At 46.5% G+C, this 23,617-nt stretch overlaps 1 protein-coding gene across 7 annotated transcripts in view; it reads left to right on the plus strand.

The window, feature by feature from the left end:
* The window catches only part of TRAPPC9 (trafficking protein particle complex subunit 9), a 588,199-nt gene that overhangs the window by 37,337 nt on the left and 527,245 nt on the right, over positions 1–23,617 (plus strand). For 6 of the 7 annotated variants that reach the window (XM_073230280.1, XM_073230285.1, XM_073230286.1 and 3 more), the window contains 3 exons: positions 6,820–6,965; positions 9,615–9,743; positions 17,670–17,696. In XM_073230280.1, coding sequence (XP_073086381.1) covers positions 6,820–6,965; positions 9,615–9,743; positions 17,670–17,696 — 302 coding nt within the window. The remainder of the gene's footprint in view (positions 1–6,819; positions 6,966–9,614; positions 9,744–17,669; positions 17,697–23,617) is intronic. The other variant, XM_073230282.1, reaches the window with a different exon arrangement.

A 23,617-nucleotide genomic window follows, 5' to 3' on the forward strand; every position in this document is an offset into this window, starting at 1 on the left:
TCTAGGCCCTGTGAAATGCAGCAGTGAATTTAACTGCCCTCCTGGTGGGTCCATGCTGCTGTGATCCTACTACAAACACTCAGCCATCTTTTGAACTTCAGGGAGATAATGATGCCATCACCTCAAGTCACATGCATTCTCCTCTAATCATGGTCAGTCTGTTGGTCTCACGACTTCATAGCCTCTGAATTTTAAAAACAGTCATTTGGTGCAGGAATGGAGCTGAACTCTCACCTGTAACTCCTGGTAGGTGTGACACAAAGTGTCCAACCGGAAAGGAGTTTGTATTTTGCAGCTCGAACGAAGCAAGTAGACGTAGGTCGGCTTTGCTTTGACCCTCTGCCCACACCGGTAGGCCCCGTGGCAGATCAGGCTGAGTCCGACCCAGAGGCCCGGGGCCGCGCCCAGTCGGGGCGGGTGTGTGTCACCCCCACGGCCACCCGGGCCCCTAGCCTCACGAGCGCCCACGGTCAGCTCCTGTGCGCGTAGTGGTGTAGCTGTCAAAGTTGTTTTTCTTCTTGTGTGTTTCTAATTTTTGCTTGTTCCTTTCTTTTCTTTTCCTTTTTTTTCTCTCATACCGCCCTGTGAGTGTGTTGTTGGGTCTGAAAAGGTAGGCTGTGCACCTGGTGCGTTGGGCGTAGTAAGATCTCCCTGTGTGCTGCCTTCTCTGCCTTGCTGTGAAAAACAGGCATTGCTGGCTAGAGCCTCTTTTATTATTATATAATATTGTTATATAATATTATATAAAATAATCCTGTTTTACTATCATCTTTTTTTTTCTGATTTTTGAAATTTTAGCACGTGACGCATTGGTGTTTGATATCTGTTAAAAAACCTGCTTTGGTATTTTTGTTTGGTCTCACTTGGCATTTGGTGGCAACCTATTAATTATTTTGGCCTGAGGAAGCGAGAGGCTAATTGGTTTAGGTGGCTGCAGACGCTTTTCCATGGGTTTTTTAAACTTGGAAATCCTAAGGCCGCAGCACCTTGCTTGCTTCTGGCTTTTAAATGAATGTCCGAGGCACATGATTCTGGCTGAGGCTGTGTGCTGTGCATGAGGGCGCCTAGCGGCCAGCAGTCCGGGTAGAGTGTGCCCCGCAGGGGGAGCTTGTGGAGGCAGCCGCCACCCGGGCTTCCTTGGCGCTCACCTCGCATGTGCTGCTTACCTTACACGCCTGAGTGACTTTCCTCCGTAATGGGGTGCAGGCTGTTCTAAAACCCACACCAGTCCTCTGTCCCCTAAAGGAGGATAACTTTTCGAAGGATCAGGAAAATACAGCTTTCTCGTAGTTAGCTTGTTCATTTGGATCTTGGGGACACGAGAACCTCTGTAACTGGCCGTAGTTTCCGCTCTGGTTTAGCCCGCATTCGGAGCCAGATGTGCGGCTGATCTTAGCAGTTGTACAGGCCCTAACCTGCCCTGGCCTTTACTTTCAACCCATGTTGATAAGAAATAGCTGTTTCTGTATTTGTTGAGGCCAAGGCCTGTCACCTTAGGGCCCATTGTTAATTGGCAGTAAGGAGATTCCAAGATGAGGCCAGCCCGGAAGGCTGACCTAGGACCTTCTGCTCTTCACCCAGTGCATCTCTCATGGCAAAGCTGTTGCCACCGCCACCAGGCCTTGCTGCTGCTTTAATGCTCTGGCCGATGTGAGCACTTTCAGCCTTCATTTACTATGTCTCAGTTGAGACAGGCTGGACTGTCTGAAAGATTCTGTCACATTCAGGGGCGGGGGAACAAAACAGAAGGAAGTGTAGCGGATACGAGGAGCTGCAGCTGTCCAGCTTCGGAAAGGCAGGGATCTGGTGATGGCTGGGCCTGTCCCGGATGGCCCGGCCTTCCCTGTTGCACCCTAGATCCCAGGGAATCAGGGTGAGAATAGACTTGGCTGGGGTCCTCTCTTCTCTCCTGTTCACCTCTGGCAGGTGTGTCCGCTGACAGGAGCTCTTCCACACCTCAGACCCTTCGAAGCTCAGATCTTGGGAGGACCCTGTGTCCCTTTTCCCATCTGTCCCCTTGGCCTCCCGTGTGAGACCCAGGTGGCTTCCCTAAGTGATGGGTACCAGGAGAGAGCACCCTCTTCAGTGAGCGTCCTTCACGCACTTGCTGTGAGCTTGCTGTGTCCTGTGCGAGGTCCTGCAGAACGCGGTTCAGATGTACTTAGCGAAGTGACAGGCATGCCCCTGAGCACAGTGTGGGCCCCAGGGTGAGGAAGAGGGGTATTGCTGCGATGCCCAGGCCTGTGGCTTGGACAGCTGGGCTTGTGGTGGGCTGCTCACTAGTGTAGGGGACAGATGTGCTGCTGGGGGCCAAATTCCAGAGTAAATGCCGGATATGGTTTTTAGATGTTTTGCTCCGAGTTTGGGTTTATGAGCCTGAGCTCAGGGCCAGGAGCTGGATCAGAGGCACACCTGGGGGACTGTCAGTGCTGGGCTTGTGTGCGAGGCCACGGCTGTGGATGGGCTCCTGTGGATGGTGTGGCTGGGGGGGAGGGAGGTCGGGCTGTGGCCAGTGGGTAGGAGGACAGCCCAGACTGGAGGCTTTGTTGGTCTACAGCTTTGGGGTTTTAGGAGCAGCTGCCATTTATCTGAAAGGTTCTGGGGTTAAGGCAGCTACTAATGAATCTAAAGGGAGGATGTGGTCAGATAGGCATCTCAGGAAGATGGCTCTGGCTGCAAGAGTAGCGTGGGAGTGAGGAGAGAGGCCTGGAGGGGTGGGAGTCCCGGGTGGTTGGGCTCTTTCCTCTGGAGCAGAAGGCAGATTGGAGAGGGTGTATGGGGAGGGAGGTGGTGGGAATTGGGAGGAGACTCTGTCATGTAAGATTGTTGCCTAGTTCTAGAATAGTCTTTCTCCCAAAAATAAGGTTAAAAAAGCCCAAACCTCTTAAGAGCTCAGGTAATTAACTATGGAGGAAGCAGTTCTGTTTTGACGCTTCTAAGTGGAAGGCACTTCAGGGGTGCATACAAAGGTGTGGGAGTCTAACACAGAGGCTTAATCCTTATTAGGGGGAATAGTGCAAGTTTACAAGGGGGAAGGGTGGAGGGAAGCTAGCATGACTGTATGTCAGGTGCCATTGAGCCGTCCTACCTGCATCGGTGCCATTGAGATGGGCAGTGGCAGGCGATTTTGTAGGGCGGGGAGCACACTCAGAGGGACTAAGCCATTAATTACTCCAGCATCACGCAGCTAGGAAATGCTGTAGCAGGATTCAAGCCTGGGCTTATCAGACTTTAAGGTGTGTTCTGTCTGCTAATTCTGTTCCGTCCCTTTTGTACCTGGAACAGCAAAGTACATCAGTGTTTGAGCCTCTCGGAAAAACATCTCTTATTTAGAAGTGCAGCAGATCTAGTTCATGAAGCTCGGGCTTCTCTGATGGTCAGGAAGCATCAGAACGCTTTACAGCACAGAGAGGCAGGCCTTCATTTCACTTGTGCCATGATAGCCTGGTTGCAAATATGCACAGATGCAAAATAAGCCTTAGAGACTCCTGCACTTGTTTGAAAACTGCTCAGTTCTTCTTTCCAGCAGAACATGACCATACTGCAGGGCAGACCTGAGTGTTTCCTTTACAGAGTGATGGCTTGATTTCTACTTTTTAAGTCTAAAAATGTTCAGATGGAGAAAATCAACATTAACAGCTTATTTTCAGTTCTTTATTCGACAAGATGTAGTATATCAGTTCAGGACCCATACGGCATCTGGAATTGCATGTAAAACATTGCATTTCTTACTTTCTGTCTAGAGCTGTCTTGTAACTTAAGGTTGTCTACTTTGGGACTTCAGTACCACCACTGGGCACCTTCCAGGGCATTAGTTTGATCGCACCTTTTCTCCCCATCTCCATACCTTTGCTAACTAGAAGTCGAATTCTTTTAATTCTGTTACCTATTTCTTAACTGCTTTTCAAAGTTTGGCATAGTTGCTAGTTACTTTGAGATGCTGTGGTCTTGGGCATGTAGCCCTTCAAGAGTTAAGTGCTTTAATTTATGTGAATCAGTGATATATTTTTGATTGTATGGTATTTTGGAAACTTCCCCCAAAGAATTAGGATTCATTCTGTTTTTATATAATTAAAAATATCTTTTATTGTTTTGTTAAATCATATGACCTTAGCATAAAACCTATGAGTGTATTTTGATGACTCCTTTTTGTAAAAATCCTGTTTTCAAAGCAAATTGTTTCTGACCACTTTTTATTGCATATTTGTCATGCATTTTTATTATGATTATTATGATTGTGTTTTTATTATGATCGCACTTGAGCATTTTCTGGGCTACATTTTGCTGTAGCAGATGTGTATCTGTTAAGTTCATGTGAAGGTGTGGTAATCTGCCATTTTTGAAGAGTCAAGGCAGGATGCTTTAAAGCAAATTGTAGTCTAACAGGTTAGGAGTAAAGTCTGTTTTAAAAAAAGGCTAATTCAAAATCTACTGAGTCAGCATAATGGTAATATTTGTAAATCTAGCTGCACATTTAAAGGTGACAGGTGACTGGAGGAGGAAAGTGTGCATTTGGGTGCTGAGTTCCTTTCCCGGTTGGGACAGGAGGGAGCTGGGGAAGCGAGGCATGCACTGCCCACGTCTGGGAGCGATGCCCGGGGCTGCATTTCTGTGCGCTGGACGCAATGGGCTGTTTCTCCTGCGCACAGAGCGTGTTTCCTCAAGTACTCAGTGCTAGTGCATCATGTCAGGGATAAAGGACCCTGTGCAGCGCATGGTGTGGAGGCCAGAGGAGACGCTCTCACTTCTCCTAACATGTCCGGGTGGCAGGAGACACATCTGTGAGAAGCCTTGAATTCGGGACTTGGGCTGTGGTTTTGCTTTTTGTTCTTCCCTTTCCTCTTTTTATCTCTCTCTCCTTTTCCTGAATGCCCTCAGAGAGGTCATGGTCTTAAGGGGTGGGATGGGCAAACACCCAGTTAGTTAAACAGACTGCAGTTGCGTGGAGGGCAGCCGTGCCAAGAGCCGGAGGACGTGGTCCGAGGAGCTTCCCAGAGGGGAGGCCTCTGAGTCGGGTTCTGAAGCAGACCCGGAGTCAGGCAGGGGAGGCCAGGAGGGCTCTCGGGTGGCAGGAGCAGCCTGGCCAGAGGCCTGGAGGCACGCGGGTGTCCGCGGCCCATGGTGCGGAGTTCAGGGAGGAGGGCGCTCCCGCTGGGGAGGACGCTGGAGAGGACCTGGGCCTGCAGGGCTCTGGAGGGGCTCGGTTTTTCTTAAACTGACAACAAAAGGAGGCAGTGGCCGGAGTCCCAGGGAGCGGCGTGTAGGAGGGTGTTCCTGGCTTGCCTCTGCTGACCTTCTGCCGAGAGTAGGGGTTGGGATGGGCAGGAGAAGCCCCGTCTGCCCCTTTAAAGCCCATCCATTTGTTTGTTCATTCGTAACAAACTTGGTTTTGAGTGTCCGGGGGAGAGGGGTGTATCCACAGTAGTAAGCAAAATGTCCTTTTTGGAGCTGACAGATGTCAGAAGTCGATGCAGTGCAGAACGGCCTAGGAACACAGCAAGGACACCTGACCCACAGGACAGGGGTTGAGGAGAGAAGGCCTCCACCACACAGTCAGGATGAGCCCAGAGGAGAGGGGCAAGGAGGGAGCGGAAAGGTCAGGAGGAGTCTGAGGCCAAGGGGCCGGTGTGGTGCTGCAGAAAGGCTGTAGGTGCCAGGGCAGCGGGAGGAGGGGGAGGGGCTGGCACTGGTCTGGGGACCCTCTGAAGGGTTTGAAGTGGGGGGTGACATAGTTAGATCTGTGCCTTGCAGAGGCCACTGGCTGTGTGTGGGGGGCGGGCAGGGATGTAGAGGAGGGGCCGTGCCCAGTGGGGAGGTCTCTAGAAAGCTGTCAAGGTGGCTGGTGGGAGGAAGGTGTGTGGTGGGGGCTGGCGGTGACAGTATAGGTACTGCATTTTCTTGTGGGGAGGGCTTGTTGGTGGGGGCCATCCTGACGGGCCTTTTGGGTGGGAAGAAGACAGATGCAGACTGGCATTCCCTCTTCGCTGCCCTCTGCCTTAGCTGACGATCTGGGACAATGCACCTTTTTACTGAGATCTGTTAATAACATTCCTTTAGCTACAAACTTCACATCTGTTTTCTCATAGGAACTTTTATTCCTGGTAAGATTGCTCTCCTGGTAAGAGAAAATTTAGTACAGCTGCTGTTTTCTTTGAAAATATCCTATCTTTTAATAAATTTAATATTCAGAAGAATAGGAATATTAAAAATGGTAAAGGAAGATTTTGGTATAGTTTCTTCGGTTTCTGGGCTAACGTAGAGTTAGAAGCCGAGGCATTATTTAATAGCATATCTTTACCAACATTTAAAGAACTGTTAGTAAGTGCCCCAGGCCCCACCCCTGAAAGCATTATTAAAGCTTGCTCTGAAACAGTGAGGATAAAGGTTTTGTTTGCAAAAGCCAAATGGTTGTCTTATAATATGGGACATAGGTCTCTTTATAAAATAATAATAGGTATGGAGTAAAGAAAGTGGAAGATAATTGATTTTTTTAAAAGGCGAAATACAAGCTTTCTTGTGCTAATGTTGCAATTGGAAAACTTGGAAAGAAAACTCCTACTCTAATACCATCTAAGTGAAATACACTGTGGAAGTCATGTATACCTATTGCCTTTAAAAAGTAACTTGGCAACAGCTTTTGAGGTGAGGACCATTCCAGCTCAGATACCGGCAATGACTGCTGTTCAGTTACAGAGCCTAATGTTGCCTTCTTAGCATTTAATACTTTTAGTGAGAGAGCCGAATAGTGCTTAGTCTGTGTGCTCTTGGGGCGGAGGTCACGTTCTGGCGGTGATACATTGCCGACGTTTTGTCTTGCAGACATTACAAGAAGCGGTGCCAGGGGCGCATGCGGAAACACGTGGGGGATCTATGCCTGCAGGCCGGGGCGCTGCAGGACTCCCTGGTCCATTACCACATGTCCGTGGAGCTTCTCCGCTCGGTGAATGACTTTCTGTGGCTTGGAGGTGAGATGGTCTGATGAAGATGGTCAGATATGTACTTACAGCAGCTGATGTTTGAAATAAGAGAAAACAGGAAAAATGGCTCCAAAAATAAAGGACAAAGGGGAGAAGCAGCCAGCAGTCAGCTGTGCTGGTTGCTGAGGGCGGGCATCTGGGCTTCCCCACCTGGGCCTGTCCCCAAGCCCTGCTGAAGTTTGCCCGCACTTCCCTCCATGACAGCGCCCGCCTCTCCTTGCCCCCTGCCTCCTGCTCAGCATGCCAGGCCCCCTGTTTGCCTCTTACACTCATTCTGTCAGACCCTCAACCTCACATCAGGTGCTGGATATACAAGCTGTGGTGCATCCATACAGTGGGGTATTATTAAAGCACAAAAGCGAATGAGACACTGACACCACCACACAGATGAACCTCGATACCATTGTGTTATGTAAAAGGAGCCAAACACAGGAGGCTGTGCATTGTGTGACCCCAGGGATCTGAAATGTCCAGAACAGGCACATCTGCAGAGGCAGAGAGCAGACTGGCTGCTGGGAGCTGGGCAGAGGCGGATGGGGAGACTGCTAATGGGCGTGGGTTTCTTTTGGGGTGATGGGAATGTTCTGGAATTAGATGGTGGTGATGGTTACACAACTGTGAATACACCAAAAACCTCTGGATTGTACACTTTTAAGTGGGTTTTATGTATGTGAGTTAATCTCAAGTTAAAAAATTTGAGAAAAGGGGATAAAGAGGCAAAAAATCTCAATCATAATATAAGTTAGTCATGAAGATGAAAGTACAATGTGGAGAATATAGACAGTAATTCTGTAATATCTTACTCTGTTGACAGACAGTAGCTGCACTAGTTGGGGTGAGCATTTAATAATATAGACAACTGTCAAATCACTATGTTGTAAAAAAAAGAAAAAGAGAGAAACCTACCTCAAAGGACAACCTGTTCTGTCCCCTCCGTGCAGTAGGCGCCTGGAGCATCTTGTACAGAACCCTGTCTGTCATGCAGGGGAGCCTCTGGGGTGGAGCTGTGTGTCTACACGTTCCTCCTTCAGGGACCGACCCCCAGGGCTGGTGGTGGGAGTCCCAGCGTGCGTGTGTCTGTCATCCAGCGTACTGTAGGTGTTCCGCAAGTGCTTGTTGAATAGGTGCTGTGTGAGTGAGGACTAAAGCAGGGTTCTTCCCTGGGAGGAGCAGGTAGTTCAGCTGGGGGGGGTGGCCTCTCTGTCAGCCACTCAGGATAAACACAAGTCAGAATGCAGTGGCAAGGTAAGTTCTTTACTAAAGGTTTAACGGTGTGCTGTGGGGCAAATTAAATGTAAGAAATTCTTAAGATGGACTTCAATCCATAATTTAGCTTCGAAGGAGCGTAGAGAAATAAAAGTGGGAAAGTGAAGGAAGAGGCCCAGGATGAGACGGAGAAGGGCAGGAGCAAGCAGGAGGAGGGAGACAGACGTGCTTCCGTCGGTTTCCTTGAGGGCGAGTCACGCCACCCACTGTTGAGTGGTGGTCCCCGTCCGGGCCTGAGCTGTGACCGAGGGCTTGTGCCGCAGACCCTTGATCAGGAGCGGCTTGTGCACATACCACACCCGCAGAGCAACAGCCCGGGCTGCCGGGACTCCTGCAGGAGGCGTGGAGACGGCTGTGCCGTGTGCCACCTGCCTCTGTCTCTCAGTCTCTCCCAAACATACACCGCAGTTTCTCAGAGGCTGAGTGACATCATAACAGATTGAATGCAGAGGCAGATAAGAGACTCTGGCTTACTTGTATTAAGCCAGACATGAAAGAAATCTGTAAAAATGTAAAACAATGTTATTCTTACTGCATGTTATTTTTGTTTTGGAAAATAGCTATTGTTCATAAAAATGTAATGTGTAATGGGCTTCTTATTTTAAAGGAATGAACACACACCTATTTAAAATTCTGTTCTTGTTTTATTTTCAAAGACAGTAAATATCTGTAGATGAAACGAGCACAAAAAAGAAGCCCTTTGTGATCCTCAGTAATTTTTCACAGTTATCAAGAGGTTCTAAGACCAAAAAGTTTGAGAAATGCTGAACTCGTGAATACAGATGAACACTGTAGTCCTACTTGGAAGGCCTGTGGCATGGCTTGAGATTCTTAGGACAGAAGTGTCGGTGATAGAAGGACCAGATGCCCTCCAAGTCAATGTGGCCGTCCCCGGGAAGGACAGGCTGACAGGTGTTTGCTCCAGCGGAGGCAGAGGCGCTAGAGTGTGTGATGTGAGAAGGCCCAGAGGCCCTGCCCTGGTGGTAGTACGTTTAGTATCTATGATCCAGGGCACTGCTGTCCTCTCTGTAGCATCAGAATCTGGCCCCACGCCTGCCACCCAGTACATACCAGGCCGTCGGTTAAATGCGTGAGGAGCCTGGCCCGTTTGGCACGTGTCCTCGGCCTCTCTGTGAAGCCTCGAGTGTGGTGGGGCGTTCTGTGCTGCCTCTCTCCACACGGGCGCACGAAAGGTGATAGGTGGCACAGTCCTGCTTCTAACAAAACAGTGATCTGTAAGTATGATCTTTGTTTCGGGGAGAAGCTGACATTTCCACAGAATCCAACTGTTCAAATCATTCCTAGCCTCTGCAGTTTGAACTGATGGTGGACCACTACCTGTAACAACTGTGCCCCTCTTTTTGATGCCAGCCGCCCTTGAAGGCTTATGCTCAGCTTCTGTCATCTATCACTATCCTGGTGGAACTGGGGGTAAGACAGGAGCTCGAACGTTCCAGGGCAGCTCACTTCCTGCCGAAGCGTCCAACAGACATCGGCCAGGTAAGCTCTGCCCTTTCCTCCGGCCTGGACTCCTTCACAGTCTTCAAGAAAGCAGGAGTAATTTATTACATTCCCCTCTGTGTTCTGTTTAAGTGAAGTATAAAGTCTGTAGACGCAGAAGTCTGTGTGTGCCATTTTCTTCTGATTGTACTGAGTATTTGTTGATCTTGACTCCAACTGAATAATATGAATGGATTACAACGACTGGTTGATTTCTGAAACACTAACATAAAAGTTCATGGTAGACTGACCTTGAAATTCTGTACCTGGCCCTTTTTCATAATTTTGTATTTGCTGAAGCTGGTTCCAGATGTCAATTTTAACTGCTAACTCAGGGCCTGGGGTTGTTTCTTATTTTCCTGGTTGACGAAGTTCTCTTAATGAGTTAAGTTTGATTGGCTTATGTTTTTTCTAGCACCAGTGAACAGTGAAAATCTTTGGAGGAGTCAGACCCATAAAAGCTCGTTGGATGAACCTGACCCTTTCACTCTCAATGAATGAACTTTCAGTGGTTCAGGATATAGGTATCATCATGCTTAGGTCATGAAAATAATAACAAAGAATGTGGAGATAAAGGCGATTTCCAACACTGCTAGGCTTTGATCTAGGAGATTTTAGACATTTTTCCCCCAAAAGAGAAAGCCCCTGGATGGGGAAGTGCCTTGAATTTCTTTTCCCTGAATTGTACGCGCCCCCCATCATTAGCTCAGAATGCAGAGACTGCCTTCATGACCCATGGCTGTGGCTGCAGTCCGCATCTGGGCGCACCCTTGGTGGAACCGCTCAGGTAAACCTGTAGATTCCCGGAGCCGTTTTCCTCTTCAGCAGCGCGTTCTTAATGATTTCAGTGGTTTCTTAGTTATCCGAAAGGGGAGTAAAGCAGAGTAAAGGACTGAGATGGGGACAGCCTTCATTTCAGGATATCTCTGCTCCTGCGTTTCCTGTGCCGGGTCCTGGCTTGGGAAGCCTGTGGCCTGCCCCACCTGCTTATTCCTCCTTGTAGGGCTGTCTCTGCGCACCACGGCAGAGTTCAGGCCCTGGGATCCTCTCTAGTCCACTACTGAGTGCTGAAACCTCCAACACACTCAGAAAGCTGAGGCGTGTTTTACTTTCTCTCTGGAAGGAAGCCTCCTGTGCTCTGGGTGGGCGGGCCTTCGCTGGAGCTTGGCCCTTTTTTGTCCTGCTTATGATTTGAAGAGTTCTGATGCCTTGAGAATGCTCTGCCCCTGAGAGGAGTGAGACTCTCGAGAAATTTAAGTCATGTTTCATTTTTTTCCCTTGCCAAATATGGGCAAAAGTAGTTTTAAAGTTTTTTGAAAAACTGCCCTGTCTGCAATAGAGAAATGTCTTTATTTAGCTTTGCATAATGTAAGACACTTGGGGCCTTTTGACTGTTGAAGACGGTCTGTGGGGAAAATTATCCAGAGAAGCCAGACGGGAGCCGGGAGAGCGCTGACATCTGGCTTCCGTGCCTCCCAGGCCGCCGTGGTCCAGGTCCGCCCCGGGCTGGCTCTCATGAGCACACAGGCTGGCTCGTCTTGGGTATTCATTTAAAGATCGGGCACTTTGCAGGGGTAACCTCGTCTTCCATCAGGAATTTATGGCATCAGCTACTTGAGGTGAAGGCCAGACAAACTGATGATTCAACCTCCTCCTTTGAATTTACCGTAGGCTCCCTTTTCAACATCAAAGAAGCGAAATGCAGATGTCACCTGATATCAGTATGATCTGGAGTGAGTTTAATCTGCCTGTGCCTCAGTTTCCTTCCTGTAAATCGGGGAAGACACTTACCTCAGAGGGTCTTGCGAAGGTCTAATGAGATACATGTAGAAAGGGCCCCCCCAGCGCTTGGAAGGTGTTAGCGGCCATCATGGTCAGTATTACTGTTCTTGGTTGTCAGACAGTTTAAGACTTGGTCATATGAATTCACAAATAATGTGAAAACATTCTAGACATCTCCAATCCAATTGCCTAGTTTTCAAGTAGAGTTCCTCTTAGAAAAAGGAATTTTTTTCCCTCTTAGAACTGAGTTATCATAGTTTCAGAAACATTCTGTTGTCTTTACCTCTTTTTGCTTTAATTCTCCTTTTAATTTTTAAAAAACTTTCTTAGTATTCAAAGGTTAGAGGCCACTAATTCCTTTTATCTGGAAATTTGCATATGGACCTGTAAGTCTATAATTAATGGACAAACCTCAGTTTATTAAAAAATCACTAGGACTTTCTGTAAACCACCCAAAATGAACTATTTCTCCTGTAACATTATTTCTACTTTTTGTGTGTCTTAATTTATTAATAGTAATTATCATCATGCCGTAGTGATCAAAGTAGCTATGAATTATCCAGCACCTCCCTGCAGGCGTTTGAGGAGAGGGGCCAGAATCCCCTCTGTGAGCAGAGGGACAGAGGTTCAGGGAGACCGAGTCACTCGCCCCAAATCATGCAGCTGGAGAGTGGCACGCTCGGGACTCGAACCCGGGTTGGTTTGACTGCACAGCATGTATTCTTAATTGCTCCACTAATCAGCCTCCCATGGACTGGTTTCCTGAACTTCTGTGCGTTTGGAAGTGACACATTTTAGTCATCTCAGCCTAATGAGGCCTTAAAAGAAGAGGCGGCAGTGAGGATGTGAGATGGAGTGGCAGAGGAAAATTGTACATTTTCACCAGTGGTTTGTTCTTAGCCAACCACCTAACAAGTTAACGTTTTTTATCTCTGTAAACACTAAAAGCAACATTAAAAATGATTACAGTGCAAAAGAGAAATGGGCTTCACAAATCCAGCCATTGTTAGTGGCTGATTGCTTGTTCTCTAGGATACCTGCTGGGAGAAAAGGTTATAAAGGCTGACTTGGAGTTCTGTAGTCTTCAGTATGGAAGACAAGATTAATTTAGGGAATGTTGAGAGAAAGTAAAAATCTGTGGTCTTCTTTCCTGATGATGGCTAGGTAAGTTTTGTGGGATTGGTATTGTCAGCCTTATTTTTTATGACCTAAGTTTATTTCCTTATTTGTGAAATTCAAATAATGCTATTTGCCTTGTATGACTGAGGGATTAGGGATCCTGCATACAAAGCACCTATGAGGTGCTTATAAAAAATAAACATGCTGTCACAGTGACAAAGGTTGTTCAGAAGTGTCGACTTCAGGTATGAGGACGGGGATGTATTTCTGATGTATATTCAATATGTACATGCATGTGATAGAAATTAATATGATTTAAAGGGGTGAGGGCTCAGTTACCTCTTTTTTTAGTTCAGTGTGAAGTTTTGATGAAATCTGTGTCATTCTAGTAAGATAGGGAATAGTTAAATTGCCTTAAGCTGAAGAATTTACAGGTCATTTGTACAGAATATATATTTTTACAAGTCAGGATTCATATTGCCATGTAATCATCCACTAAAACCTTTAAATTACTAGGAGTTTGACCATCACCATTAAGTTTAGGAAAATTGATACTGAGCTATTTTCAGGAAATAAGGCTTTCTCTTTTGTGATTGAAGAAAATTTTGATTTTTTTCTGTACCCTTAATAGGTTAAAAAAAATCACAATGTTGGCTTGACATCTTTTCCTTTATAGAGGGAATAAAAGGGGACTCATGCTGTTTTAATATGTAAATAAATGTTTTGGTATTTCAACAAAATTGCATGATTTATAGTTTACCAGCTCTTTGGGAAATATTTTGCAAGATGTGTAGACTACGTGCTGTTGGAAAAAGGCAGACGTGACTTTTATAAATATAGGGCTAGTACGGATCTGTCTGTTTTGGCATAGTGCAAGGCACGAGGACCAGGAGTCAGCTTGGCTGCTGATCGCCAGGACAGATTTCCTGGGTCTCGGTGTCCCCTGTCTGTGAAGTAGAGGGGCCGGACCAGCACGCCTGAGAGTCCTTCCACCATTAGTTTCCATGAGTCTATGTCTTTTGTTTGTATTCAGGAGTGTTAAAGATTTCAGATTAAGTACTGAAAACTGCCCCCTTCCCTGAAGCAGAATTTGGTATGTGCTAACTGAGCTTTTGGTTAAGGTCTCTGAGCATCCTATTTTTAAAAACCTTACAGATCAATCATTTATTCTGCAGGCAATTTTTTGTTCATCTTTCCCAGCATCTTGGGAAGCCTTGCTTTGGCCATAGGTGGCGCTGTTGCACTTCTTAAAAGTCAGTTTTCCTGTTTGTGAAAGAAGACTTAAAACAGCGTTCCTTTAATTTAATTTCTTTGTCTAATGCTTCAGAGTAGCACCATTTCTATTGTGTCTGGATACCTGGAAGAGCCTTCTAGGTATATCTTACTTTTGTTCTGTCATCTCAGTGTGAAAATTTCAGAGGTGCTGTTGGAACAAATGGTGAAATTGGACTTTTCTTCCAGTGTTAGAAACCAGCCCGCAGCGGTTCGTCAGGAAGGCGGACACCGGCCCTGGGGCCCCCGAGGGCCGCCCCGCGGCAGCTCCCCAGTGCTGCCCCTCCGCCCCGTCTGCCCGTGGGCGCTGACTCGGGGTGTGGGAAGGGCCCGGTTTGTGACGAGGGTCCCGGTGTCCAGGCCACTACTCGGCCCTGGGGCTCGAGGCCGTGGCCCGAGCGAGTCTCTCCTCGTCTGTGAAATGAGGGAGCCAATAGCTGCTCTGCGGGTTTGTGAGGATTGGAGGGAAATCACATACAGTGTTCAGCACAGAGGTTACCTCCTAAAGCATCTCACAGGTTCTAGCTATAAACCACCGTTGTTTTATAGTCCTTGGCAATTACTAAGGGATTAAAATAGGGAAGGACGGTTTTATGAAGAATGATCCAGTTAGGAAATGAGTGAAAGATCCGGGGAGGGTCAGTGGCCCCCATCCTCACAGTTTAGCGGCATTAGAGGCGGGGCCGTCTCGTAGCCCCCCGAACCCCCCGAAGCCGGAGGATCATGTGCTGATCGGTATTTGGTGGGGCTTCAGGGCGCCCCGTATCGCACTGGTACCTTGTGCGTCGGCCGTCTGGGAGAGGAGACAGACCGACGGGCAGGCGGGCAGGATGGAGCCTCGTGCTTCGCGGGCCTTCGGGCGCAGGAGGGGGCGTCTGGGTGCTGTGTTCCCGAGCTGGACGCGCTTCCCAGGTCTCGGGCAGCCCCGCGCCCAGTAGGCCTCCCCGCTGCGTCCTCAGAGCCTGGACCGAGCACCCCGGCTGCTGCCCAAGGGTGGCCGGCACCCGAGGGAGGAGGAAGAAGGGCTTCCCGCGTTGGGCTGGTCGCCCAGACCCCTGGACCCACGGGCGCCTCGGTCACCTGGGCGCCGGCAGGGGTGTTGAGGGCAGACCTTCACCGTGGAAACCGGAGCAGGGGGGAGGTGTCCCCTTGCCCCCCAGTTTGAACAAGTCATGGGGTGGAATGGATGGATGCTCCCCAAAAATCTGTAAATAGGAAAATAAGGAAATACAAAAGATGATTAGAACAGAGGTTTGTAAAATCACCTTAATAGTCGCCATTTGCTGAGCGATTAAAACGCACTATTTGCTACTCAAAGTGTTTTACATAAACGGGTGTAATCCTTTCATCCTCACAACAACCCAGCAGAGTAGGTTTGATTATCAATCATCCCACTCGTGCAGATGAGGAACTTGAGGCCCAGAGAGGGAGACCTGACCGAGCCCCCAGAGCTGGTAAGTGGCAGAGCTGGGGTCCGGAATGCCCGTCTGGCTTGGCTCCCAGAGACCAGCTTCAGGCGTGTAGAGGTGCCAGCCTGTCGCTCTCCGCGTACATCTGTGTGTTGGTCAGGACTTGGCCAGCCCAGAAGGAGTGGGCAGGGAGAGCTATGCGGGGGCCGGCCGTGGTGTCTCGGCCGCTGTCCGCGGGCAGAGCACCATGATCAGCGCTGATGCTTGTCTAGGCAGCAGGCCTGTCCCTGAAACAGGAAGTCACTCCATCGAGTTGATCGAGGAAACCCCTCTTGCGGTGTTCCAGTGCCTCTGCGTGACCCCCTGCTGACTGGGCCCTTGAGGGGGAATCCTGACAGCTGACCTCTAATATTTTGGTCTGATTGATCACTTTATGTCTCCTGTGTACTAATAGTCCAACCACCAGTTTTCTTACATTAGTCTCTCATGAGTTTGGTTAATGTGAAATCAGTCCACTGGGGGCTGATGATGCCGACGAGCACATTTCTGAGCACGTGGAGAAACTTCTGCCCAGGGAGACCTGTGTGGAGGATACCCCTTTTTCTCACTGAGTGATTTCTTCAAACAGCACCAATTATTTCCCCCGACCTGCCCACCCACATAAGACGAGAAGTCTTTTGAGTACGCCAGGTAATCAGGTACCAAAGTCTGCATGTTACTAATACCGATCAGAAAACTATTAAGTACCTATAAGTGAGTTTAATAAAAGAGAAGGACTTCCAGGAAGTCCAATTAGATGTGCAAGTCCATTCGGTAAGAAGCTGTCCATTTTTTGTGGTTGAGCTTTTTTTTTGCTGTTTGGAGAAGTGATCTGGGCCATATGACAGTCCCACAATGACTTAGAAGATGGGAATTTTAAAGGCATAGAGGGGTTGTCTCGTGTCCACACCAGGGAGAAGGGGTAGCCGACTGCCCATGTGAGTCATGAGACGAAGATTTTTACAAAATGAATAAAACAACTTTAAAGCTCTGAAATATGAGTGCACTTCGTAGGGGGGGGCGCCGGTTCATCACAGATGCTCTGGGAGGCTAGGTCACCGATGACTCTGAGGCACTGAACATGCTTCAGTCATACTTCCTCCTTAAACGATATGGCCCAGTGTGATGTATTTGACTGGTTTTTTTCACTGAATGAAACGTTTGCAGGGTTATCTGGAAACCCACAATTCCCCAGGGTTCTGTGGAGCTTGGAGTCTCCTGAGCGCAGGCCTGTCAGTTCAGGTCATGGGCTTGGGGGAGCCCCTCGAACTCCAGCCTCTGGCCCACAGGCAGGCCCAGGGCTTGTCCGCTCTCGGGTTGGCTCCGGGAACCGTGCGTGATGCTGGTCAGACATTACACCTGCTGTGCAGCTGGTATTCAGCAGGAAGCCTCTGTCCCTCAAAACCATGGCTTCTAGATTGCAGCGATTTTTAGTCTAGATTTAAAAATAGAGATTGCAATATTACAAAATACCTCTTAAATAGGGCTATTCTTTATATAGTGACCTAGTTTCTATATAGACAATTGAATAGATATGCTATTTCAAGAAGAATGTATGTTACTGGGACATCCCCATTTTATACTTGTTAATGTGTTTAAAAATGATCCTAGGTAATGATAAACACGACTCCTGAGGCCAGTGCCTCTTAGGTGTCTTTTGCCATCATGGGAAATTGCATTCTGCAGAGAAGGCTAACTGGATCTCACCGATACCCGGATAGTTTGGCAGATAGGCTTTCAAAAGCTTCTTGATAACAATGAAGTTAACTGGCTCATATTTTACTAACTACAAAGCTACCTTCTAAAAGTTGGGTATGTTAGCTCATGAAGTGTTCAGTAATTCAGTGTGTGTGTGTGTGTGTGTGTGTGTGTGTGTGTGTGAGAGAGAGAGACAGATTCTGGGAGGGTAGGGATGAGTTTCATAGAGCCTTCTGACACCTTTCCCCTCCATTTTAAGATGCGGGCATATATTTGCACAAATAAGTGAATATTCCTTTGTCATTGGGCTTGTTTGTGGGACTAAGAAATTCTCATACTTTTAAGGAAATTTGGGGAGCACGAGCTTAGAAAGTGGGGAAGGTACTTGGCCATTTGGGCAGGATACGAGTATTGTTAGCTTTTTTTCCCCTTCTAAAATGAAAAGGCACTGAGCCTGTAACATATGTTATTTAGAACTGCTTTTCTGATCAGACATAAATGTCTCAGGTTTGTCAAGGCTGTATGAATTATACAATGTGATTTGTAGTTATCTTTAAAAGTAGTTTTGTTTTCCAAATAAAAGACCCTAATCTGTTCTTTCTTCCAGGGGCACAAGAAGTTCTCATTGACCCAGGTACATGATCTGTGTGCTCAGTTTCTTTTGGTTACTTTTTTTGAAGTGCTTGTTTCATAGTGGGGTGAATGAATGGCTAAAATTTCTGGTTTGTGATCTTTGGGACATTCTGATTTAAGTAACTTTAAATCAGAACTGTTAAAAACCTGATTATTGTTTGGTCCTTGTTTGGCGGGGCACCCTGCTGATTTATGTTGTCTGTTGGAGAGGAAGATTCTTCCTCTAGCATGGTTAAGTGAATGATTTACAGTGATTTCAAGTTCTTTGAATGCATTGAGCATGCTTGTCCAGTTAATTTTGAATTTATTCACATAATGACTTTGATCCTGCGGTTTATGCTCTTCTCAACTTGAATTTGAATTCTCTACTGCATTTTGTATATGTGTTGTTAACAGGGAAATAAATTGGGCTTTTTTTTTTTTTTTTTACAGAGGTGGGTTTTCCTTTCCCCTCTTAACACCTCTGTGATTTACATAGCAAAATCTTTTTTCTGGCAATGCTTAAAATGAAAAACTTCCTTCATTTGAAGACTAGAAACCAGACAGCCATGCTTGCACATGCTTTGTGATGAACACGTTTGCTTTCTTCTTACTGTGTGCCTTGAATCTGAAATGAAATTGCTTCAAGTTTTGCAGAAATTTGTCTTAACATTTGTGTTGAATGCTTTTTCATGTTTCATGCCAGTTTCTCAGGTAGGGTTTATGGACAGTATAGAGGATGGAAAATGTTTTGAGGAGAGGTGAGTTGCTGATGAGAAGACAATCAAGGGTGGACTGAGGAAATGAATGCCACCCTCATCCCCACCCCTGCTTCCCCACTACACCCCTATCCCCACCTCCTACCCCTGGCTGAAACTGATGAACAATTAATTGGCAATTGAGCCCGCTTCGCTGGGTATGCCTGATGGAAAGTACTGATGGAGGACAGTGCTGATGGAGAAGAGTACTGATGGAGGGGAGTACTGATGGAGGGGAGTACTGATGCAGGAGAGTACTGATGGAGGGGAGTACTGATAGAGAACACTGATGGAGGAGAGTACTGATGGAGAGTACTGATGCAGGAGAGTACTGATGGAGGACAGTACTGATGGAGGAGAGTATGGATGGTGGAGTGTACTGATAGAGGAGAGTACTGATGGAGGGAAGTACTGATGGAGGGGAGTATGGATGGTGGAGTGTACTGATGGAGGAGAGTACTGATGGAGGGGAGTACTGATGGAGGAGAGTACTGATGGAGAGTACTGATGGAGCAGAGTACTGATGGAGGGGAGTACTGATGGAGGAGAGTACTGATGGAGGGGAGTACTGATGCAGGAGACTACTGATGCAGGAGAGTACTGGTGGAGGGGAGTACTGATGGAGGGGAGTACTGATGGAGGAGAGAGAGTACTGATGGAGGGGAGTACTGATGGAGGGGAGTACTGATGGAGGGGAGTACTGATGGAGGAGAGTATGGATGGTGGAGTGTACTGATGGAGGAGAGTACTGATGGAGGGGAGTACTGATTGGGGGAGAGTACTGATGGAGGAGAGTATGGATGGTGGAGTGTACTGATGGAGGAGAATACTGATGGAGGAGAGAGAGTACTGATGGAGGGGAGTACTGATGGAGGGGAGTACTGATGGAGGAGAGTACTGATGGAGGAGAGTACTGCTGGAGTGGATACTGATGGAGGGGAGTACTGATGGAGGAGAGTACTGATGGTGGAGAGTATGGATGGTGGAGTGTACTGATGGAGGGGACTACTGATGGAGGGGAGTACTGATGGAGGGGAGTACTGATGGAGGAGAGTACTGATGAAGGGGACTACTGATGGAGGGGAGTACTGATGGAGGAGAGTACTGGTGGAGGGGAGTACTCATGGAGGAGAGTACTGGTGGAGGGGAGTACTGGTGCAGGAGAGTACTGATGGAGGGGAGTACTGATGGAGGAGAGTACTCATGGAGGGGAGTACTGATGCAGGAGAGTACTGATGGAGGAGAGAGAGTACTGATGGAGGGGAGTACTGATGCAGGGGAGTACTGATGGATGGGAGTACTGATGCAGGAGAGTACTGATGGAGAGTGCACATTTCAGGATGTCAACCACTTACTTCCCTTGCAGAATTGGATGCTTGTATGAAGTAGTAGTTTAGAGCTATTAGAAAAACAAAAGAACAGTCATTTGTTGAGATAAAGAAAGAATATGTATTTTTTATTTTGGAAACTTTTCAGAATAAGGTTGTGTAGAGATGGAGCTGAGTTTGGGAGTGCTCGGAGTGCAGGCGAGGCCAGTTCTGGGAGGGCTTCGTCCAGGGGTATGTCAGGACTCTGCCCTGGACGTTGAAACTGGCTGGAGAGGCTGTGGAAACTAGCGTTTGGTGTCTGAGGGCATCTTCTATAATGGTCCTGATTCAGAAAAGAGTGGACTTGACCTCTATGAGTTTAGCTGTGGGAGAGCAAGTAGAGATTGGCTTCTGCCACTCGTACCTGCCGGCCTCTGCTCCCAGGGGCCTTTGTGCTGGGGCTGACCACAGCCTTTTCTTCACTTACCAAGGCCTGAGCCTCCTCTCTGCTCTTGAAACCTGGCACATGTGTCAGTGGCAAATGTGTTGGGAGGGAATTGCTTCACAACGCCCAGAAGCAATGTGGTAAGATACTCATGAGTGTCTGAATCTGAACAGTGATTATAAAATTGTTCATCCCCATAGCAAACCGGTGCATGGGAAGTTTTCACAAAATTGTATCACCTTCATTTTATTTTTGAATTTTTAAATGGATATAAGCAAACTCTCATATTTTTTGCTGCCTGCTTTTCTGACAACCGTTTCAAAGGCCAGAAAGAAAGGGGGTTGGCAGTCCTTGGGCCCTGCTCCTGTGCTTGCTTTGAGAACCACACGTCCAGTCATTCCAAGCCCAGGTCTGTGTTTGAGACAGAATACTTTGTAGTGACAAACTCTTTCTTCCTGGCTTTTCTGAGCATTTCCTGTACATTCAGCAACTGTTCCAAATGAAATGATCTTTTGGACCATTTCAGTTAATTCGAATTTGCTTTCTGATTTCATGTTGAGGGGATTTTCTTCTCTCTGTAATAGAAGTTAGCACTTTCTATTTGCTACATGAAAGCGGTGTTCCAAGGTGCTTTTATTTTATTTTTAAAAATAATTTGCATTATAGTTTTTATTTTCTAAAATTTTGGTATCATTAATCTACAATTACATGAGCAACATTATGGTTACTAGACTCCCCCCTTCACCAAGTCCCCCCCATATACCCCATTACAGTCACTGTCCATAAGCGTAGTAAGATACTACAGAATCACTGCTTGCCTTTTTTGTGTTGCGCAGCCCTCCCCATGCCCCCCCCCACTATACATGCTAATTGTAATGCCCCCTTTCTTCTTCCCCGCCCTTCTCCCTCCCTTCCCACTCATCCTCCCCAGTCCCTTTCCCTTTGGTAACTGTTGGTCCAATCTTGGGTTCTGTGAGTCTGCTGCTGTTTTGTTCCTTCAGTTTTCCTTTGTTCTTATACTCCACAGATGAGTGAAATCATTTGGTACTTGTCTTTCTCCGCCTGGCTTATTTCACTGAGCATAATACCCTCTAGCTCCATCCATGTTGTTGCAAATGTAGGATTTGTTTTTTTCTTATGGCTGAATAATATCCCATTGTGTATATGTACCACATCTTCCTTATCCATTCATCTACTGATGGACACTTAGGTTGCTTCCATATCTTGGCTATTGTAAATAGTGCTGCGATAAACATAGGGGTGCATCTGTCTTTTTCAAACTGGGCTGCTGCATTCTTAGGGTAAATTCCTAGGAGTGGTATTCCTGGGTCAAATGGTATTTCTATTTTTAGTGTTTTGAGGAACCTCCATACTGCTTTCCACAATGGTTGAACTAGCTTATATTCCCACCAGCAGTGTAGGAGGGTTCCCCTTTCTCCACATCCTCACCAACATTTGTTGTTGTTTGTCTTTGGGATGGTAGCCATCCTTACTGGTGTGAGGTGATATCTCACTGTGGTTTTAATTTGCATTTCTCCGATGACTAGCGATGTGGAGCATCTTTTCATGTGTCTGTTGGCCATCTGAATTTCTTCTTTGGAGAAGTGTCTGTTCAGATCCTCTGCCCATTTTTTAATTGGATTATTTGCTTTTTGTTTGTTGAGGTGCATGAGCTCTTTATATATTTTGGGTGTCAACCCTTTATCAGATCTGTCATTTATGAATATATTCTCCCATACTGTAGGATACCTTTTTGTTCTATTGATGGTGTCCTTTGCTGTACAGAAGCTTTTCAGCTTGATATAGTCCCACTTGTTCATTTTTGCTTTTGTTTCCCTTGCCCAGGGAGATATGTTCATGAAGAAATTGCTCATGTTTATGTCCAAGAGATTTTTGCCTATATTTTTTTCTAAGAGTTTTATGGTTTCATGACTTACATTCAAGTCTTTGATCCATTTCAAGTTTACTTTTGTGTATGGGGTTAGACAGTGATCCAGTTTCATTCTCCTACATGTAGCTGTCCAGTTTTGCCAGCACCATCTGTTGAAGAGGCTGTCATTTCCCCATTATATGTCCATGGCTCTTTTATCGTATATTAATTGACCGTATATGTTTGGGTTAATGTCTGGACTCTCTATTCTGTTCCACTGGTGTGTGGCTCTGTTCTTGTGCCAGTACCAAATTGTCTTGATTACTGTGGCTTTGCAGCAGAGCTTGAAGTTGGGGAACAAGATCCCCCCCACTTTATTCTTCCTTCTCAGGATTCTTTGGCTATTCGGGGTCTTTGGTATTTCCATATGAATTTTTGAACTATTTGTTCCAGTTCGTTGAAGAATGCTGTTGGTAATTTGATAGAAATTGCATCAAATCTGTATATTGCTTTGGGCAGGATGGCCATTTTGACAATATTAATTCCTCCTAGCCAAGAGCATGGGATGAGTTTCCATTTGTTAGTGTCCCCTTTAATTTCTCTTAAGAGTGACTTGTAGTTTTCAGGGTACAGGTCTTTCACTTCTTTGGTTAGGTTTATTCCTAGGTATTTTATTCTTTTTGATGCAATTGTGAATGGAATTGTTTTCCTGAGTTCTCTTTCTACTCATTTATCATTAGCATATAGGAATGCAACAGACTTCTGTGTATTAATTTTGTATCCTGCAACTTTGCTAAATTCAAATATTAGATCTAGTAGTTTTGGAGTGGAGTCTTTAGGGTTTTTTATGTACAATATCATGTCATCTGCAAACAGTGACAGTTTAACTTCTTCCTTGCCAAGCTGGATGCCCTTTATTTCTTTGTGTTGTCTGATTGCCATGCAAGGACCTCCAGAACTAGGTTGAATAAAAGTGGGGAGAGTGGGCTTCCTTGTCTTGTTCCCGATCTTAAAGGAAAGGCTTTCAGCTTCTTGCTGTTAAGTATGATGTTGGCTGTGGGTTTATCATATATGGCCTTTATTATGTTGAAGAACTTGCCCTCTACACCCATTTTGTTGAGATTTTTTTATCATGAATGGATGTTGAATTTTGTCAAATACTTTTTCAGCATCTATGGAGATGATCATGTGGTTTTTGTCCTTTTTGTTGATGTAATGGATGATGTTGATGGATTTTCGAATGTTGTACCATCCTTACATCCCTGGGATGAATCCCACTTGATCATGGTGTATGATCCTCTGATGTATTATTGAATTCAGTTTGCTAATATTTTGTTGAGTATTTTTGCATCTATGTTTATAAGGGATGTTGGTCTGTACTTTTCTTTTTTTATGGTGTCTTTGCCTGGTTTTGGTATTAGAGTTAGCTGACCTCATAGAAAGAGTTTGGAAGTATTCCCTCTTCTTCTACTTGTTGGAAAACTTCAAGGAGGATGGGTATTAGGTCTTCACTAAATGTTTGATACAATACAGTGTTGAAGCCATCTGGTCCATGGGTTTTGT

This window comes from Manis javanica, chromosome 2 (genome assembly GCF_040802235.1).
Source record: "Manis javanica isolate MJ-LG chromosome 2, MJ_LKY, whole genome shotgun sequence".
Classification (NCBI taxonomy): Eukaryota; Metazoa; Chordata; class Mammalia; order Pholidota; family Manidae; genus Manis; species Manis javanica.